At 33.4% G+C, this 20463-nt stretch overlaps 1 protein-coding gene across 1 annotated transcript in view; it reads right to left on the bottom strand.

Moving 5' to 3' along the window:
• Positions 1-1386: 1386 nt before the first annotated feature.
• Positions 1387-20463, bottom strand: part of ADGRL4 (adhesion G protein-coupled receptor L4) — a 116474-nt gene continuing 97397 nt past the window's right edge. Inside the window, exons 13-15 of the mRNA XM_003817342.5 lie at positions 3874-3965; positions 2310-2478; positions 1387-2002 (exon numbers count right to left, since the gene is read on the bottom strand). Coding sequence (XP_003817390.4) covers positions 1940-2002; positions 2310-2478; positions 3874-3965 — 324 coding nt within the window. The 3' untranslated portion in view covers positions 1387-1939. The remainder of the gene's footprint in view (positions 2003-2309; positions 2479-3873; positions 3966-20463) is intronic.

Below are 20463 nucleotides of genomic sequence, written 5' to 3'. Positions count from 1 at the left end.
TTCTGCTTCTAGAGGCTGTCCTCATTCCTTGGTTTGTGGAGTTCCATTTCAATGCCAGCAATGGCTGGTAGAGTCTGTGCCACACTGCATCACTGGAACTCCTGCCCTTCTTCTGAATCTCTCCTTCACTTATAGGGACATTGTGATGACACTGGGCCCACCTGGATAATCTAGAATCATCTCCTCATCTCAAGGTCAGCTGATTAATAGCCTTAATTTCATCTGCAACTTTAATTCTCCTCACCATGTAATCTACCATATTAAGAGGTTCTGAAGATTAGGGCATGGACATTTTTTTGGGAGGGGGCATTATTCTGTCTACCACGGGAAGTTTTGAATATATCTATTAAACAGATGAGTATTTTCAATATCACATTTCTATAACATTATCCTGCAATGGCACTGATAATAATAGGTCACAGGCTTACCATGTAAGAAATTAGAAGATAATGAGAAGTTATTATCATGGATTCCCTAAAAATGTAAGACCCTTGGCAGGTAGCTCATCTTTCTTGAGAACAGGAATTCAGCAAAGCTGTAGCAGAATTACTTCATTTAGATAACATTTTATTTGTTAGAGCAAGATTTGGCAGGCTTCATTTCAACAGCTGGAGGAATTAATTTAAAATCACAAATTTAGTGTATTGGCACACTTTTACAGGTCGGCAAAGAAAAATTACCTATTTTTGAGATCAAAGTCACTGCTTATACATTTTAATGAGAAGATTTAAAGACAGAAGCTATATATTTAAGCAGATATGATTTAATAGATAGTAGAAAACTGTCAGAAAATGGATCCACTGTGAAAACCTCTACAGTTCTCCATGATTTCTTTGTTAACAATAACAATTTTAAATGTGTTTACACATTGTTAACAATAACAATTTTAAGTTTGTACTTTTCTGAACAGAAAAAATAGCAATTCACTTTATAAATACTTTCATATTTATAATACCCCTTTAAAAATAGTAAATTAAAGGGAATATTGCAATGTGAACTGTGATATTTCTAAAATTAAAAATAATAAAGGATTCAAATACACTAATGAGATAGTATAACTTTCACTTCACTGAAAGGTAATAGAATATAATACTTCAGCTTTATTATACTGTTTTTACATTGATAGGTATAAACAATATTATATCTTGACACATTTATATTTTACTGATTAAATATCCAAAGTCACAATCTGTGAAATAGGTAAGGAAATAGTATATATCTCAGTCTAACCTTAGAAACAGATTTTTTTTCACTTTTTTTTTTCAATTTGTGGAGGTAAACCTTTTTTTTTTTTAGAATATTAGAAAAAGAAATAGATTTAGCAAACAGAAGTCTAAGTTGTTTTAGTGGACATTTAAGTTCAGAACAATTCACAAAATGGTAAAATGTGTTTCTTCAATTCTTTATTTTATGTCAACAATTTCTCAGCTAGTCTACAGAAAAAACAGTTCATTCCAAATACATCTTATCATTCCCTTTTCACTGTTTGATATTCTGCCCCTTCATTCTCTTATGTTCCACTTTCTGTAACGGAGCTCATTACCGAGGTGGTAGGGGACTAGTTTCAAAGGCAACATGAGTCACAAAAATATCAAGCCAGTGGTTTCCTTCAGGACATTCATATACTTCTTGTGTTAGAAAGAAAATCTTTCCTTGGGTGCAGTGATATCACTCCTGAGAAACCAATTACTTTCCAAATATCTGCAATACTATTTTTGACAGAACTATTTCACATAGAAAAGCATAGTATATCTATATGATACATAATTTTACCTTATTATCTACAGTTCCTATAGCATAAACAGAAAAACTGATTTAAAATACTTTTTGTCTAGTAGTTAATAATTGGATAATTTGATGAGTCATTTTCATACATTGGTCATCCACAGCTTGGAATTTTTATTTTTGCGCAGTTGTAATTATCCATCATTCTCTATGTTTACCTTAAACATCCAAAACAACAGGGGACATTTTTGAATAATCTGTAATATTCTTCTTGAATCTAAAAATTAAAAAAAGGAAAGGAAGAAATGTTAATCATAACAATCACATTTAATTTCTTTTTCAAATCACAATAAATTGTTATGTATGGTTTTCTAAAGTATTATAGCTCAGAATATGTCCATTTAAGTTATATTTATATCCCTAATACCAAGGTTCTTTTAAAAGCATATTTTCCTATGAACAGCTAGGCGATTTAGGCAATAAAGGCAGAAGTCATCAATCTATGAGAGTAAGAATTTTCTATCAATTTGGCAACTGATGCTACATGAATATACTAGGAACCACCAAAATAAGAAATTGTTTACCTTTCTAGATAAAACACACAGGAATAAAAAAATGAACATCCCCTGGAAAGCATTGCTGACTGTGAAGAGGTAAGCTGTAACCACTGATGCGTGCACAACATGGAGAACCCCAAAGATCCAGGTGGTGCCGAGAAGGAACAGAAGAGCGAGGGCTCCTCTTGCACAAGACCTATCACATATGAGAAATGCGTCAGTGAAGAAAGGTACGTATAGTCAACATATCTCCCAAATTACTCAAATTATGTGGGAGGTGAGTTTTCAGTATAACCAAGAAACCTTTTACAAATAGACCCAATAGAATTTCCAAACTGCTAAGTTGTGCTGCAGTTAGGTGGGACAGCCTTTAGGGTATGCTACTGAACCGTAGCAGGGGTGTGCTTCCAAAGTCAAATTGCTATTACCAAAACATGGAATTATGTTTAAGATTAAGTAATTGTCTTCATCTTAAAATATTTTTGTCTGGCGTACTGCAGTGTGCATGCTTTGATTTCAAATGTAATGTTGCAGGAATTCCCAAAGGTAAGACATATATCTGTTAGGAAGTATTTTCCCTAAGAAACTCTGAAAAGTATACCATGTGGACTGGGGTCAGCACATATCTACTACATCAAAGGAGGCTCTGCTTTTCTTTCAGGTTTAGAAGAAACGAACATGTAGGATATAAAAATAGGGTTTTGTTTGATTTTGTTTTGCTTTTGCAATACAAAAATACGTCAAAATAAATTCATTACAGAATACTGTTTTCTTAAAAATTAAAGAAAAAATACACACACATGCGCACTCTTACATCTTTTCAGCAGAATGCCTGTGACTTTTGGTAAAACAATATTCTACCCTGCTCACTAAGGACATTGCCTTGGAAATGAAGCAACTAATGATTATTCTCTCATTCATTTTTAGTCCAGTCATTCTTTATTGCAGTAGATGTTTTAGCAGTGTACCTCAGAAAATGAGTCATTTTCAACTTTATTAAAACCAGTACACTACATGAAACCATAACTGGTGAGGACTAAAAGAAAGTAATCGATCAAACATTTATTAAATCCCAACAATAAATCTTGTGCAAGGTATTGAAACTACAGGAGTGTTCCCAAGCAACACAAATAGTCCGTGGTTTCCAGTGTTCCCTATAGCATAATTCAGCTCTTCCTGATCAAATCATTTTCAAGGTTTCAATAAATCAGTTTCAAAGCGGGAGGGTGGGTGTAAAGGAAAAATCATGACAACATGCAAACTAGGGATAACAAGAAAGAAACAGTTACTAAGTTCTGAAAAGCATTTTGTAAAAGAAAATCACTAAGGCCTTCCTTGCCTTAAAACACAGTCATCGTCTTTTCCCTTTCAAAGGGGTGTATGTTTGAAAAAATTGCTTCTTACCACTGAATCTGCAGTAATTGTAGTCTTAATATACATACTAAATGCTATTTTCCAATGTGTCTTTTAAATATGGTAAAGTATGAAACAATCATTTAAAAATAATTCCCCAAATTATTTGTACTTTGAGTTACTAAAGCTTTTAATTACCAAAAAAAAAAAAAAAAAGTGAACTTAAAGACGCATTTACCTTATGTTCTCAAAGCAACTAACTTCTGGTTTCAACCCTGCAGTGTGACGAAAAACTTTGTATATGATGACTCCAAAAGCCAAGAGATTAACCTGGAAAAAGAATTAATTTCAAAGAAGAGATAGTTTTCATCTTAAATTGGATACATATAAAGAAAATAAATGGTAAAGATTTCAATAAGATAGAAACTAAAAATCATGGCATTTATACAGTTCTTTACAATATCACTGAAAATTATCAGTACAAGTGGTACTGAAAGCAACCTGTTTATGAAACTTCTTCAGATGTTATCATCATACCTAAAGATTGATGAGTATCATCTGCTGCCACTAATATGATTAATATATACATTAAGTTAAATTTTGGTTTGGAAAGCTTTATAAACACTAAAGAAAGCAAATTTTTGTTCAGTACATTCTATACTGTTTCTTTGAAGAAATGTGTTAGTGATAATTCTGTGAACCCTTTAAAAATTTAGACTGGAAAAGAAAAACTGAAAGATTGAAAAGAAATAAGAAAACTCAACAAAACACTCTCAGTTTCTATTGTGAGGAAATGTTTGAATGTACTTTCTCTCGTATGATTTATCTAGATTCTCTCCTAATACAAATGTTAATATTTCTTTTTCCTTGATTTAACCATGGATGCTTTCAAAATGTTAATCAATGAATTAAATGTTTGTTGTTAGGCAAATAAATCTTAACACATTCTATTATTTGTATTTTGTAATATGGGCTAAATAGAATTGGAGAGTTGTCACCCTTTTTATTGTGACTGCATTATGAAAAGTTGCCTCTTATTTTCCTTTTTCTATAGTTTTGAAGACCTCCAAGTCATATTTGCAGTGTTAGAAGGCTAAATGAGGGGTATATGTTAAATGTATAGATAGTCTAATATGAGCATGCCAATAATTTAAAATATTAAATATTATAGGAATAGTTGGAAGGCTAATCCCTTATGAAATTTATTTTATTAATTCAAGCAGATTTTTCCAAAGACACTTTGAAATGACAACAGCAAAGTGCAACATTATAATTTTCAGCTAATTCTTCTACTAGTAATTCAGAAGCTTACAGTTTTCAAACATTTCTTTTTTCTATCTTCTAATGAGTTTTATGTAGCCTCTCAAAATGAAATTTAGCATATTGTAGTATTACAAACAGCAGTATAAAATAATGGGCCTGAGAATTTCATGTTGCCACTTTTGTATGGAGGGGTCCTTGAGAGGAAATCTCGGAAGAATAAGGGGTCTAGTCTCTACTTCCTGTTTCCAAATGTCCATTACTTCTAATTATATGAGTAATTAATCCTAATTATAGTAATGCTTCCATACTTTAGCAATTGTAGAGGTGAGATAAAGAATATTTAAATTGATTTAGGTGATAGTTCCATCCTCTTTGTATGCTCAAATAATTAACTGAAATGACAAATAATATTTAATTTTATAAGTAGTCTTTCATACTTATGAAACTGGAATATTTAGTATTTTCTAGATTTCAATAGCTATAGCTTCTTTGTATAAATTTGGAAACAACTGTATTTAATTTTATAAATATATGCACATATATTTACAAATAAGAGTTGTAAAATTTGGTTAGTCTAAATAATATATGCCTACCCATTATTGGTTCGAAAAACTTTAAATAATTTTTATGAGGTATTTATACTGATCTTGTTATCTCAACAAAGAAAGACTTAGAAGATAAAGTAAATGACGAGAAAAGCTGTTCTCTAGATCCACAAGTTTTCCACATAAATAGTAATTTATTTAAGTTTCTTAAACTTCTGTTTTCAATAAAACTGAGTTTGAAAAATAGTTGCTCGTACTGCTAATGGTTTCTCAGAAGTTCACATTCATTTTGGATATGCTCTTCTACATCACATGCTGAACTAGTGAAGAGAGGAAATGGAACATTCCCTGAGGTGATCCAAATCTTGAAAGTACATTTTTTCTGTAAAAAATGGAAAATGTTTACATACTTATAAAACCTAGGTGCTGCTGGGCAAGTGGGAGACTAATTCTTATTCCATTAGCTCATATTTTTCCAAATTTAAGAGAAAACAGATTAAAACATGTTTATCAAAAGACATTATAGTTTCATGTTAGCCAAAAATCACAAATATACTGATTATATTATCCACATTCATTGATAATAATACAAATATGCGGAACTTTTTATTTTCACTTATGCTAAGAATTTTTTTAAAGGGCCTATTAAGTATCTGGTGCAGTGGCAAGGGCTAGGTACCTATTAATGATTAAAACAGACATGGTCTTTTGTTCTCATAGATTCCATTGAGAAACAGATAGTAAACAAATAATCATACAATCCTTATAAATCTACAAACTGTGATAAATGCTATTAATTCACAAATTAGAACTGTTAGGAGAGACAAAATGGACATGTAAGATTAGAATGAAGGTTTAGGAAGTACCTGTCTTGGGACTTAGCATTTAAACCTGGATTTAATCAGTTATAATGCATTAGTAGATCAAATAATGAAAGGAAAAAAAGTATTCTACAGAGAAAAACAGCATAGGAAAATCTTCAAGGCTTGAGGAGCTAAGAAAGTGATATTCCTACAAACAATTGATAAAGATGGCTGGAGTATAGTAAGCAAAGCGAAGAGTGGCATGACATGAGTTGGGTGAGGAGGACAGGGACAATTATCACTTAGATTTTATTTGAAGTGCAAAGGTTTATTTGCTGTTTTGTTCAATAATTATTTATGTACTGTAGGCTTTCTCCTTAAAGAACCTATAGTATGCTGGAGGAGATGACCAGAAAACAGGCAAGTGCAACACGACTCAGAAAGCACCAGGTAGTTGTTTACATAGTTTCATGAAAGAACACAAGAGACTGCACCTTAAATAGGGATTTCTAAGCAGTCTTGAATGACCAGTAGAGGCGAAGGAGGACAACACAGAGAAATAAATGATTACTGTGAACAGCAATCATTGGACCTATCTATGTACTCTCACTTCCTAGGTGATCAGACCCAATGGTTCATGCCACTCTTCCCTTTGTTTACTATACTCCTGCCGCCTTTATCAATTGTTTATAGGAATATCACTTTCTTAGCTCCTCGAGCCTTGAGGATTTTCCTATGCTGTTTTTCTCTATAGAATACTTTTTGTCCCTTTATTATTTGATCTACTAATTCATTATAACTGATTAAATTCTAGTTTAAATGCTAAGTCCCAAGACAGGTACTTCCTAAACCTTCATTCTAATCTTACATGTCTGTTTTGTCTGTCCTTTGGCCCAATCTAACTCCTCCATTTGGAAGTCTAATAGGCATTGTGAGTTAAAGAAAAGTCAAATACCAAACTGCTGTTCTTCCTGCAAATAACCTATTTTTTTCTGCAATCTTCCCCATCTCAAAAAAAGTTTCTTATTCTTCTAAGTTATCAGTCAGTGAACTCTTTATTTCTACCTTCAAAACATGTTCAGAATATGATCACTAACTACTTACCATTTCCACAGACACTATCCTGAAATGGGCCACCATCATGCCTCCTCTGTGCTACTTCAGAAACCTCCTAATTGATCTCTCTTCTGCCATCCTTATCTTCCTATAATCTATCTCATAATAACAGTCAGACTGATCTCTTTAAAATGTAAGTCAGATCTTTTCACTGTTCAGAATCCTCCAATGGCTTCCTATGTCATTCAGAGTTAAAATAAAAGATTGCACAGTGGCTTTTAAGGTCTGAATGATTTGATCTCTGCTATACCTCTTCCCCCAAGCGTTACTTCTCTATCTTTTGACCACTTCACTCCACTCACAGTGAGTTCATCATAGTTTCTCCAGTACCCCATGCACCATGCCACAGGGCAGTTGAATTTGGGCACTAAGATATTCCCATGGCTCATACCCTCATCACTCTGTTTAAATGCCATCTTGCCTACATACTCCCTGCCATGTGCTTATGTTAAAAAAACTGAAACTCAAATGATAAAATCAGACCTAAGTTCAATTTTATGGAAATGTAGAGAATGATGAGTATTCTTTACTGTTTTGCACAATGCAAACTTTGTAGGCCAACATATTCTTCCCTTGCCTTTGTCATTAAAAAACTGACATTCTCCTTGACCAAGCTTTAGCCAGGTTCCTGTGAGTCCCCTTCACTACTAGTTAAGCCTTGACCTTGGGCTTCAGTGTCTGATCTTGTGGAGTCCAGTTTTAGTAAAATTTCTGATAAGTCAGTTTAGAGAGAATCTCCTCACTTCTGATACCTGATCGTTCTTAATACCTAATCAAATTCTTCAACTCACATCCTTGATATTTGCTCACCCTGGCTTGCCATTCAGTAGGAATCCTGTTAAGTCAGTTTGGCAAGAATTTCTCTTACCCATGTTGTCTCTTCTCAGTAATTATTCCATTACCCTTAACTTGCACCTTGGCTATAAATCCCCTGATTTCAGAGTTGGGCCAATCTGCCTCTCCCCTGCCATAGTTTTGACACCTATCACAGTAGTCCTGAATAAAGTCTCCCATGCCATTAACAACAGTCATAACAAGGTTTTTCTTTAACTTTGTATCAGAATAATAACTTTTGCCAGAAAAAATACTTATCTAAAATTATTTAGAATATGTTTTTCTTTCATTACTCAAAATTTCCTGAATGATATGATCCAAAGTCATATTACAATATTCAGCAAAGTTGGGGTAAATAAAGAAAAACGTAAGTTTTCCCAGTTACCCCTAATGTCATATTAAAATATTCAGCAAGTTTGAGGTAACTGGCAAAACTCACATTTACTCCTTTATATTTTCTGTGTCCTCTTTTTATCCATAAATATATAAGCTACTTCAAATCCTTTTTCTAACAGTGTCAAAGCTTTAAATAAAGAATCAGTATCACCTAAAGACATCTAAAGGCACATGAGTTTATGTACCTAGAGGTGGAAATAAAGTTTACACGGTATGGAAAAATATCTTTGGGGAATTTTATGAAATAGGTGTGAAGGGTTTGAAATGAGGTTAAAAAAAAGGATACCTCAAAAAAGGAGGATAAAGAATTAGAAAGCATTTTTAATAATAAAAAACAGTTTTCAGTTAACCCAGAGGTAATGACTTGGAGGAAAGATGATAAAAGTCTCCATTTTGGGTTGAGCAGCTAGAAAGATACTATCAGCACTATATTTATATGGCAGTGTCTAACATCATGATAGCAGACTTGGGTAAATCTTTAAAATGTAAGAAAAATCATTGGTATTCATCTGAATTAAGAAAATAGTGCTTTTTAAATGAGATGCACTTTTACTCCTTAGTGCATATCTGTGTGTGCTTATTTAATCCACTGTGGTCCATTTATTAATCTCTAAATGTTAGTGCCAAAAAAGCACCAGGGATAACTAATGATTTGTAAATGAACATTCCTTCATTATCACTTTTGTCTCATTTTTTTTTTAAACGTTTTTAGATTGTCAGCTTGGGTTCCATGATACTTTGATAGAAATAAACAGGGCAAGGACCTTAGATGGCAAGTATAAGAACTTTGAAATTCAATGCTGCACTTCAGAATACAGAAGTGAATAAAAATAGCTGTGAAGAAAAAAAGTCACTCAAAGTCATGAACACTTAACTCTTGAGATAAAGCAATATTTTAAATTTAAAGTCATTTTTTGTTTCATCTTAAGTGATATTTATCTATAAAGAGACCTGTTTCTTAAATTCAGATACATGCAGTTCGTATATTTCATGTATTTCAAAGCTTAGCACATACATTTTGTTGTTTGACAGTGTGTTAAAATTTTTAAGTGTCTTTAAAAAAAAAAGAAATTTAAGTAGATGAGTTGGTGAAAGAACGACAACTAATTCTGAAGGATTTAGAGCTACAGGTACATTCAACCCAAAGGCTTCAAAATCAGACTTCAAAATGAAGCATCCCAATCAGTCATTTTTCTTTTCTTAGTCTTTTTCTCAATAATTGATGAAGCCATCTATATGATGTTAGATCTCATTGAAAAAAATGAAAAGATTTCTCTTACAGCACTTTTAGACCCATGCTTAAAATTTTCATATATATCAAACAGAATCTGGTTCATTTAAGGATGTGTCATAATCACAATGTCTTTGTTCTTTCAAATAGTTTTATTACCTTTAAGTCAACTGGCCTAGGACAGACCTGCTTTTGCTATGAACAACAGATGGGTTTCTACTGACTGGCCTACTGAATAGCCATATACAGCAGCTTTTCATTCTCAATCCTTATACCACTGCAGAAATGGCTATGTATGTATGTATGTAAGTACTTATTTTGAGACAGGGTCTTGCTCTGTTGCCCAGGCTGGAGCACAGCAGTGCAATCATAGTCCACTGCAACCTCAACCTCCTGGGCTCAAGCAATCCTCCCACCTCAGCCTCCTGAGTAGCTGGGACCACAGGTGCACACCACCATACCTGGCTAATTTTTTGTATTTTAAGTAGAGATGGGGTTTCGCCATATTGCCCAAGCTGTTCTCAAACTTCTGGGCTCAAGCGATCTGTCCACTAGGTCTCCCAAAGTGCTGGGAATACAGGCATGAGCCACCATGCTTGGCCCTATGTAGTTATTAATTTAAGCATCAGAATTTTAAATTATGCTCTACTAATTGTCCATGAGTTAAATTGGAATCAAAGTAGAACAGGTTTTGTCTTCTGTCTGATTTTCTTTTTTTTTTTTAACCATTTCCCAATTGAGATTACCATATTAAGTGCCTTAGTTACAATGCTTATCACAGAGTATCAGAAAATTGGGTGTGTGTAAAGCAGAATAATGGCTCCCCCTCCAAAAAAATGTCCACACCTTGATTCCTGGAACCTGTGAATATGGCAAAAGGGATATTACAGATAGAATTAATGTTATAAACTTTAAGATAGGGAGGTGATCCTGAATTACCTGGTTGAGCCCAATATAATCACATGAGCCTTTGAGGCAGAGGAGATTTGTTGGGAGAGATAAGGCAAAAATGAAGTGGAGGCAGAGAAATTTAAGCAGGAAAAGACACCAACAGCTGTTGCTGGCTTTGAAGATGAATGAGATCATGAGTCAGGGAAGGTGGGAGGCCTCTGAGGTTGAGTAGGAGCCCCGTCTCACAGCCAGCAAGGAAATGGGGCCTTAGTCCCACAACTGCATGGAGCTCAATTTGGCCAACAACCTGAATAAAAATGGAAATGCATTCTTCCGCAGTCCCTCCAGAGGCATTGATATCTTGATTTTAGCCCAGTGAGACTCTAAGCAGAAAAACCAGATGTGTCATGCTATACCCAAACTTCTAACCTACAGAACTGTGAGATAATACGTTTGTGTTGTCTTAGGCCTCTGAATTGTGGTAATTTGTTAAAGCAGCAATAGAAATCTAATATAGAGAGAAATACACGCACATGTACATATATGTGTGTGTAGGTGTGATATGGTTTGGCTCTGTGCCCCCACCCAAATCTCATGTTGAATTGTCATCTTTAGTGTTGGAGGAGGGGCCTGGTGCAGGTGATTGAATCATGGGGGCAGACTTTCCCCTTTGCTGTGCTTGTGATAGAGTTCTCATGAGATCTGGCTGTTTGAAAGGGTGTCGCACCTCTCCCTTCACTATTCTTCTCTCTCTGATCACTATGTGAAGACGTACTTGCTTCTCCTTCACTTCATGATTGCAAGTTTCCCAGCCATGCTTCCTGTACAGCCTGAGGAACTGTGAGTCAATTAAACCTCTTTTCTTCATAAATTACCCAGTCTCAGGCAGTTCTGTGTAGCGGTGTGAGAATGGACTAAATACAATGTGTATATGTATATAATGAAATACCCTATAATTATAGTTTTTATTATCTTTAAATTAGTATTTATTTTAAACTGGATTTTAAATCTTAAAAGGTTTAATGTAATATTAAATTGTATGAGATTTAAAATCCAGTTTAAAATAAATACTAATTTATAGAACCTACCATATTTCTTCTGTAAAATTCTTACCTTTATAGGTCCTTCACATAGGATTGCCAGATGTTGTAAATAAAAATATAGGATACCAGTATCTTGGTTCCAAATATTAATATTAATTCCATGCAATATTTGGGGGCATATTTACACTTAAAAATTAATTCATTGTTTATCTAAAATTTAACTACACTTGGCATCCTTCATGTCAACCCTAACTTCATAGCTTTCAAATTTTGTTCACATCTGATCTTTTTATAATCTGAGGACATTGGCTTCTTAGTGGAAAACCCCAAGGATGTCACCCTCTTCACACAGGCTGATCTATAATTGTTTGAAAGAGACCTCAAAGGAAGAGGGGCTACATTTTTAGATGTTCCAACTATTGTGGAAACTGAATATATGTGTATGTGCTAAAACTGATAAAATGTCCTAAAAGTATGCAGTCTATGAAAGGGCACATAAAGGATTGAACCCAGAAAATGACACATTTGGGCTTGGCAGAACTCTTTCTCTTTGGAAGCTCCTTGGTACACATGGTACAGTTGTGTCCAGAAGCAGTGGATTGAGCCAGCACCTGTTAAACACTTTTTGTTAGTAAAGTAATGGTTAGAAATAAAATGTATAAAGCACAGGTATAAAATGGTACTAGTACATTTGTCAAAATTCACAGCAAGTATGATGCCACAGTGTTTGGTCAGCTATTGTCAGATTTGTAGAAAAGACAGAATAACTTTCACCCCCACATATAGCTACATGACACTGCTAGGAAGTGTCTCTCTGCTAACACCATGAGCCTCATCATGTTCAGCACTCACTAGGGTCAGGATTTAGCACACTTGGGAGTATCTACAGAGCTAAAAGATATTTCTCTGCTGAGGTTACCAACACTCAGCTCAGCAGAAAGCAGACCTCAGAGAAATGGGAGTGCAGTCTACAATTATGTGAAAAAAAATTAAGTGATCTGAAATACACTGAAACATCTGAAACCATAATAAATATATTAAAGTAGGCTCTTTATATCACAAAAGGAGAAAAATTTTAATAGATCACTCTGGGATAGTAACAGTATCAAAAAATGCAGTAAATTCTTGAGATTTATACTTTAGAAAACAGCAATGTTCTCCTACCAGGCATTGGCTGCAGAGGAACCCAATTAGATGAATAATCGCTCTAAGATAATGTGGCATTCTGCATGTACTTCAAAACTACTGTTATATTGAAACTCAAGTGAATGACCACCTCCATATCCCCCAAAATTAAATTTTTGAGTGCTTTCTATGTGCCAGACATTGTTCCAAGTCTGTTTTATTTATTAATTTATTTAACCCTCTCACCAAGTTAATGGGATAAGCTTTCTTTGCCTTACTATCATCACCATTACCATTATTATTTCTGTTGTTGCTCTTATTATTACATTTGTTTCACATTTATGGCAACAGAGGCAGAAAGAGGTCAAATAACTTGCCCAAGGTAATACAATTAGGGGGTAACAGAGCCAATATTCATACCTAGTAGACAGGTTATAGAGTTTATGCTCCTGAGCACTTTACAAAGCTACCAAAGTAAGATGAAGGAACAATAAAGAGAAGCTAAACTGACATCTACAATTTTAGGAATTTAATTGTGCAGACATTTATTTACATGCGTAGCTAACAGTTATTGCCTTTGAGAAATAATTAAAGGAGAACAACATATTAATAATATTAATATGGTTAACTATTTGGCATTAGTGTTCATCCAAATTAGTCATGATACCAGTGATGAAGGCCTTGTTAATAGCTAACAGGATTTAGTGTACTGTGCTAACTATCCTTTACTGGAGACATCTGTCCTCATTGTTCTCTGTGGTCAAGGGATTAAAGAATGTGGTAATTTTTCCTGTACTGGTGAACAACAAAGCTTTCCATCCTTTAGAGTCCAAATATAACTGTATAATCATTTCATGATAGTGGTTTCCAAAGTGGATTGTCAAAAAAATATAAATTGGGGTACATGAAGAATACATTCGAATTCCAGCTGATATTTTCCCATGGAAAAATTAAACTTTAATACTTAAAATATGAATGACACTGGTGTCCTCACTTTTTCCATGCTCTATGGAGTGGAATCCCATGTCAGATCTGAGACATTCTGAAGGCTATATTTGTTCCTCAAGGTGGAGGAGTCCACCCTCTTTATCTTTCAGCCTACTGCATCATATTGTATGCATGCCTGTCATCTCACACTATTTAGTTTTAATAAAGTAATCCTAATGAAATGGACAAATAAGACTTAAGATGTCTCCAAGTGCACTGTGGGTTAAAATTCATACAATTAATGAAAATACAAACAAGAAAATGACAAACTGACATTTTTCTTACTTCTACAGTGTGCTATGTGACAGCCAGGCTGCAAGTTCATGTAAAAAGTCCATATAAGCCAGTCACGATTAAAATCCATGAAGATCTAATCAGATTTGATTAAATGGTATTACAAAACTCAAAGTTTTAAGAAGACAATTTGAAGCATGGATTTAGGTCCACAGTTTTCAGTCATATTTAAAGTTATGCATATTCATGAAATATTTAGAAGTTTCTAGTAATGTTTTCTACTTAACAGTGGAAGTTTAAAAAAAAAAATCATGTACTATTGGCCGGGCACGGTGGCTCACGCCTGTAATCTCAACACTTTGGGAGGCCGAGGAGGGTGGATCACGAGGTCAAGAGATTGAGACCATCTTGGCCAACATGGTGAAACTCCCTCTCTACTAAAAATACAAAAAAATTTGCTGGGCGTGGAGGCACGTGCCTGTAGTCCCAGCTACTCAGGAGGCTGAGGCAGGAGAATCCCTTGAACCTGAGAGGTGGAGGTTGCAGTGAGCTGAGATCACGCCACTGCACTCCAGCCTGGTGACACAGTGAGACTCCATATAAAAATAAATAAATAATAATAATAATAATAATGTACTATTGAAGAAAATATCTGTTCTTCATGATAAAATTAACTAAAATAATACATGGAACATAATATAATAACCCATGAAGTAAGACATGGAAAACAAATAAAATAATGGCACCAAATTTCAATGTATTCCTTTATATACTCCTTCACTAAAAACTTCTAGAAAGTGCAATAATAAAACATTGCTGAAGATTTGAAGAAATAAGTATTAGAACAGAGTACCCAGAGTGGTAGATCTGCTACATCTAATGTGAAAGTACAGATTTAATGTATTTTTGAGGTTGCAGCTCCATGATAGTCATTTAAACCAAGTATTGAACTTAGATCTATACCTTTGAATTGCTGCATTTAAAGTATAATCAATATTTCATTTAAAAAAATGAAATGCTAATATTTTAGTGAGAATCATATTGATCTATTTTAAATATTGTTATTTCATCTTTCATTCTTTAAATATATATTTTAAAGTATGTTTTATAATATACTTTATATGCTGTATAAGATAGTTTACATAAAATATTAGTAAACTAATAAATGAAAGACATTTTCAAGATATAAACATACATTTAGTGAGGTGCATACATTTTACTGATGGGTCTTTAGTCAAAAAGTTTGAAAACCACTTTCTTATATAATATGACAGTTTTAAGAAAGCAACAAATGCACCTTCAAAATAAATGGACTAAATGGACCATAGAGCCACATTCATAGGTTCAAATTCCAGTTTTCATACTTACAAGAAGATTAATATATTTAATTATATGTGTCTTACTTTCCTTGCGTGCAAAATGTGGATAGTATTAGTACTTATCTCACAGGTTGTTTGTGTGTATTAAATTACATAATTAATGTAAAGTACTCCAAAGAGTACCTAATATTTAAGTTCTCAACAAACATCAATTATTATCAGTAGTGGTTATAACACTCATACGGAACTATGGTTCTTCTATATTGTTTTCAAAATTTGAAGTGACCAAAACTACATATAATGTATATTTATTCAACAATTGGATAATTATTGTTTTGTGATATGGTTTCATTGGACCTGTCAATAGCACCTTAAAATACCAGAACTTATATTTGTCTGTCTTTATTTTTGGCCAATATGTTCTTAATATAGAGGAGGGAAATATTTTCCACTTTCAGGACTTTCTTCTAAAGTGATATCAGCAAAATAAGTACTGAAATGGATATAATTCAAGAGTAAGTTGAGCATTTATCATTTGTGTAAACAATTCCTCATTTCTGTTGAAACTTCTCTGGGGTAGAATTGTAATTTGTAGGTCATAAACCTGGCTACCTTCAAGAAGTTTATAGAAAGAAAGAAATAACTATATTGCAAAGGGTGACCCATAGAGTACCCTGAATATAAGAAGAAATATTCATAATTAATCCATTATGAAATTCTGGGAATTTTATGAGAGCAGATAGCTACCTTTTCTTACATTTCTCTAGTATACAGCTGGGGTTAGTAAACATTTTGTGTAGAGGTCCAGAAAATAACAATTTGAGGTTTTGAGAGACATATGGCCTTGATCACAACTATGCCATACCATTAAAGCAGAAAATACAAAAACAAACAAATGAGTGTGGCTGTATCCCAATAAAACTATTTACAAAAACAAGCCGTGCTCATTGATGACTCCTGATCTAGAATCCGAGGTCCACAAGGACAAAGACTATTTTCTATTTTATTTGGTGGTGTATTCTCAAGGCCTAGAACAGTGTTTGGAATATACAAGATGCTCAACAATCATTTGTTGAATAAATAAAAGGGTGAAGGATAGACTCTATATTTAAATCCCAGGTATCCTTAATAACCTTCATAAAGGAACATTTAGCCATTAATTTGACTAAACATTTTGAAAAATTACATTTTTATTTTGTCTCACATTTTGCAGATTGTGACATAATAGTATAGAATTAGAAACAGAATATTACATAATATATGGCAACAGAAACTAAGAAATATAGCTCAAATTATCCACATATAATTATTCTCCACATATAATTATTCTGAGTAGGGAAAAATAATAAAGTTACATCTGTTGATGTGGATAGACACAATGGACAACTTTCAATATTTTGCATCTAACAGAAACTAAAGATTCATGGATTTTATGATATAAATTCATTAATCTAAGACTTGGGCACACTGGTAGGCCACAGCTAAATTCTTAGTCAACAAGTTGGCAGGATACTTGTCTATTAGGAAATTAATCCTCATGCTATAGCTTATAGCTAAATAATTGCTCTATTTAATTATGGCTAAAATCCCATCCTAATACATAATCATTTTAGGCATTAAAATAATATTAGAACTTCATATTTTTAACATGTTTCCATTAGGAATATTTTAATAGTTTTTTTTTAGTGTTTGAAGGAATAATTTACTAGTCTCAAAAACAGAATCAAAAGGCAGAGAGAACTGGACATCTGTATCCATGAAGGATAAAGTGACCCGCACGGGAGTAAGTGAGCTACATGGGTTTGTCTTTATCACTGGTTTTTAACTGTAGATGATTTTAAACCATGGAAAGGAATAAAGGTGAAGGAGAACAACTGTATGTGAAGAGCATTTACAACAACGTAAATTGATGTAATGTGACAATGAATACTACATAATGAACTCTTCTTAAGATATAAGCAATGAAAAATATTTGTTGTATATACTTGCAATAGAAAACAAGAACAGAGGTTAGTAAGAATCAAACATTTCAAAGGAAGTTTATAAAACTGTAACCTTTAAGGTATAAAAACTTTAATATAAATTTATATAAGTTGCTTGCTGAGAAGCTAAAATAGAACTTGCGCAATTAAATTCAAAGGTATATCTAAAATTATTGCCAATTTAATTTTTCATTTAAAAGGTAAAAATAGAAGAGATATAAGATTTTTCCCCAAATTATTAAGAATTGTCCTTTTCTGACTTTTAAAAAATGCTCTAATAATTTGCTTTTATTTTTTAACAGTATCTCTGTATCTGGAGTAGATACCATTATCCCCATCTACATATTAGAAATTCAGGGCATGGAAAGAACCCATTGTTTGTACTCTTCACTATCCATATTGCTTTTGAAAACTTCTGACATTGTCTAGCCAGCATTTCATTTCATTCAGTTAAGTGTAAAACCTCAGTGTTAAAATTCCTACTGAAAGCATGTCATAGGTAGATAGACTGATATACATAGGTAGATATAGTAATGATTTTCTAAGAAAAAAGTAAATAAAGTAAAAGTGATAGTTTATAATGAATGCTGCACATACTTTTCTGAAATTTTTTCTCAAAATAATCTTATGTCCGTGATGATTTATTTCTTTAAATTTCCTTTTTAGGGAAGGAAATATCATTTCTGAGTAACTTTTCATGGTGCATCATTCATTTATTCATTCAACAGTATTACTTGAGTGAATTCTACATGCTAACCCCTAAAGATAATATACTGGGAGAAAATCCATAAGGTTTTTGTTTTCACAGAGCTTACAGTACTCCTTCGAGAAGACAGATATTAATAGGTTATTCACACTAACACATGTGTAATTGTAGAATGATAAAAGTTTTCCAAAAGAAAAAAATGGGTTTCTGTGAAAGCATTTAACAATGAGACTTATTATGGACTAATGAATCAAGCGGGACTTTCCTTGGAAAGTGTTGTTTGAGTTGATATCTGAAAGACAAATGAGTGGTAACTAGATGGAGGTATAAACAGAAGGAAGTGATAGGGAATGTTTTAGGGCAGAGGTGCTGAGATGGGAAGGTACATAGAACCTCTCAGGAAGTGTCAAGCAGCCAGTGTGACTGAATATGGAGAGCTCTTGAAAAAAAGAAGGTGAGCAGCAGACAGGGTCTAGAACATGCACTTCTAGGTAAAGTATCCACACGTCCCTGTTTGCCTGGGCTGGTTGTCATTTTGATCAGATACAATCAGGAGGAATGATTTTTGCATCAAAAAGAATCTTAAATACTTATTCCTTGGGAAGCCCTGAAACTAGACTGCACAATGTTTCCATATGAGAGAAAGAAATCAAGACCAAGCCATGCAGACTGTCCATTCTCTCAAAATTTGTAACTCATATTTTGCAGGGAATATTAAAGGGGACAGAGGGATATGACAAACACTTATAGAGAAGTTTAAATATCTTCAGTTGTGTAGAACATGAGCTCTGCAACGACTAAGAAAGACTGATTCAAAGAAAGGCTCCCTCTTGCAGTAGATCAGCTTAGGGAAGGAAATCGTGTTACTTTCAGAGGATGATCAGAAGTCCAAAGGTGATTAGAACCTATACTGTGCTCTTGGCTAAGTTTAAGGATTTTATGGATTCTTAGTAAATAGGAGCTTGAAGGTTTTGTCTGTTAGCTACAAAAGAATGCACATAATTTGCCTTAGTGTAATCAGCCCTTTTCAAACAATTGGTCTAAAGCTTTAAAAAGTTATAAATAGCAGAACCCCTGTAGGTATTTTTAAGTAGATAAATCAATATTACACTATTACAGTGTAAACATCTAGTAAAACATCATTTTTTATGAAATGCTGTTACTATTTTTATTTGCATGTATTACAGAAGCTTCCATTAGGATTAACTGAGATATATTATAAGTGTTTTGTAAAGGTTAAAAGACTATAGGAATGTAAAGTGAATAATAATTCTAATGACTATCTTGCTTTACCAACATCCATAGTTCTTCCCTTTCATCATATCATTATATAACATCCTTCAATGTAAAGCTACATTTATAAGGAAATGCTAGTGATGAATCTCATCTTAACCAGTTATTTCCAACTGGGCTTCAGAGATCCAAGAGTGTTTAAAAATATTTTTTGGATTTCTAATTTCTATAAGTTTATTCAACTTTTAAGACATTTTCTAGTATGTGTCTTAAGGACATTATCTTTGAAGGTATTTCCAGTAAGAATATATCTCTCATATATAGGAACATATTGAAACTACCAATGTATTATTTATGTTTTTATATAATTCCACTTTTCCTTATTTTGAATTCCAGCTATCTATTGTTTCAAGAAGGTCAAAATTATATGAAAAAAAGTGGAAAAATGTTACAGGCACTGAAATGCTTATTCATACATAATATGGATAAAGGTTAGAGTATTAAAGTGCCTTGAACCACAGAGGTGACTGAAAGATGCACCCAACAAATATGGTGATGTTAAATTAAAACACATAATTAAAATGTTGATGCCATTATCCATAACATTTAAAATTACAATGAGTAGTGTTTCTAATATAACTTTAATGTGGACATCTAAAGTACAGTGCCCAAACCATGATTCTCATGATTTTTCTCATTGTATGCTATTTATAGAGGACTGCAAAATACAATCGTATTCAAGATACTTAACATCCATGTCTAGGCTAGTGGTTCCCAGTGAAGAGGACTGGGAATATCATCCCCCAGAGGACACGTGGAGAGGCATTTTTGGTTGTCATATTTAAGTGGCAGTGGTGCTACTGGCATCTAGTGAGTAGAGACCAGAGATGTTCCTAAGCTTATAATAGCACAGACAGGACAGCCTCCACAACAAAGATTTGATCCAACGTGTCAACTCTGCCATTATTGTGGAATCCTAGTTTATCACAATGATTTTTGGTTTATATATTCCAATCGAACCATTTATTTTTATTATCTACCTCAGTAGATAATAATATCTAGCATTGGCAGAAGTGTCAGAAAGAGAACACTCTCATATATTGTTGGTGAACCTATCAAT

This window comes from Pan paniscus, chromosome 1, assembly GCF_029289425.2.
Source record: "Pan paniscus chromosome 1, NHGRI_mPanPan1-v2.0_pri, whole genome shotgun sequence".
Taxonomy (NCBI): Eukaryota; Metazoa; Chordata; class Mammalia; order Primates; family Hominidae; genus Pan; species Pan paniscus.
This window is presented reverse-complemented; position numbering and strand designations above follow the sequence as displayed.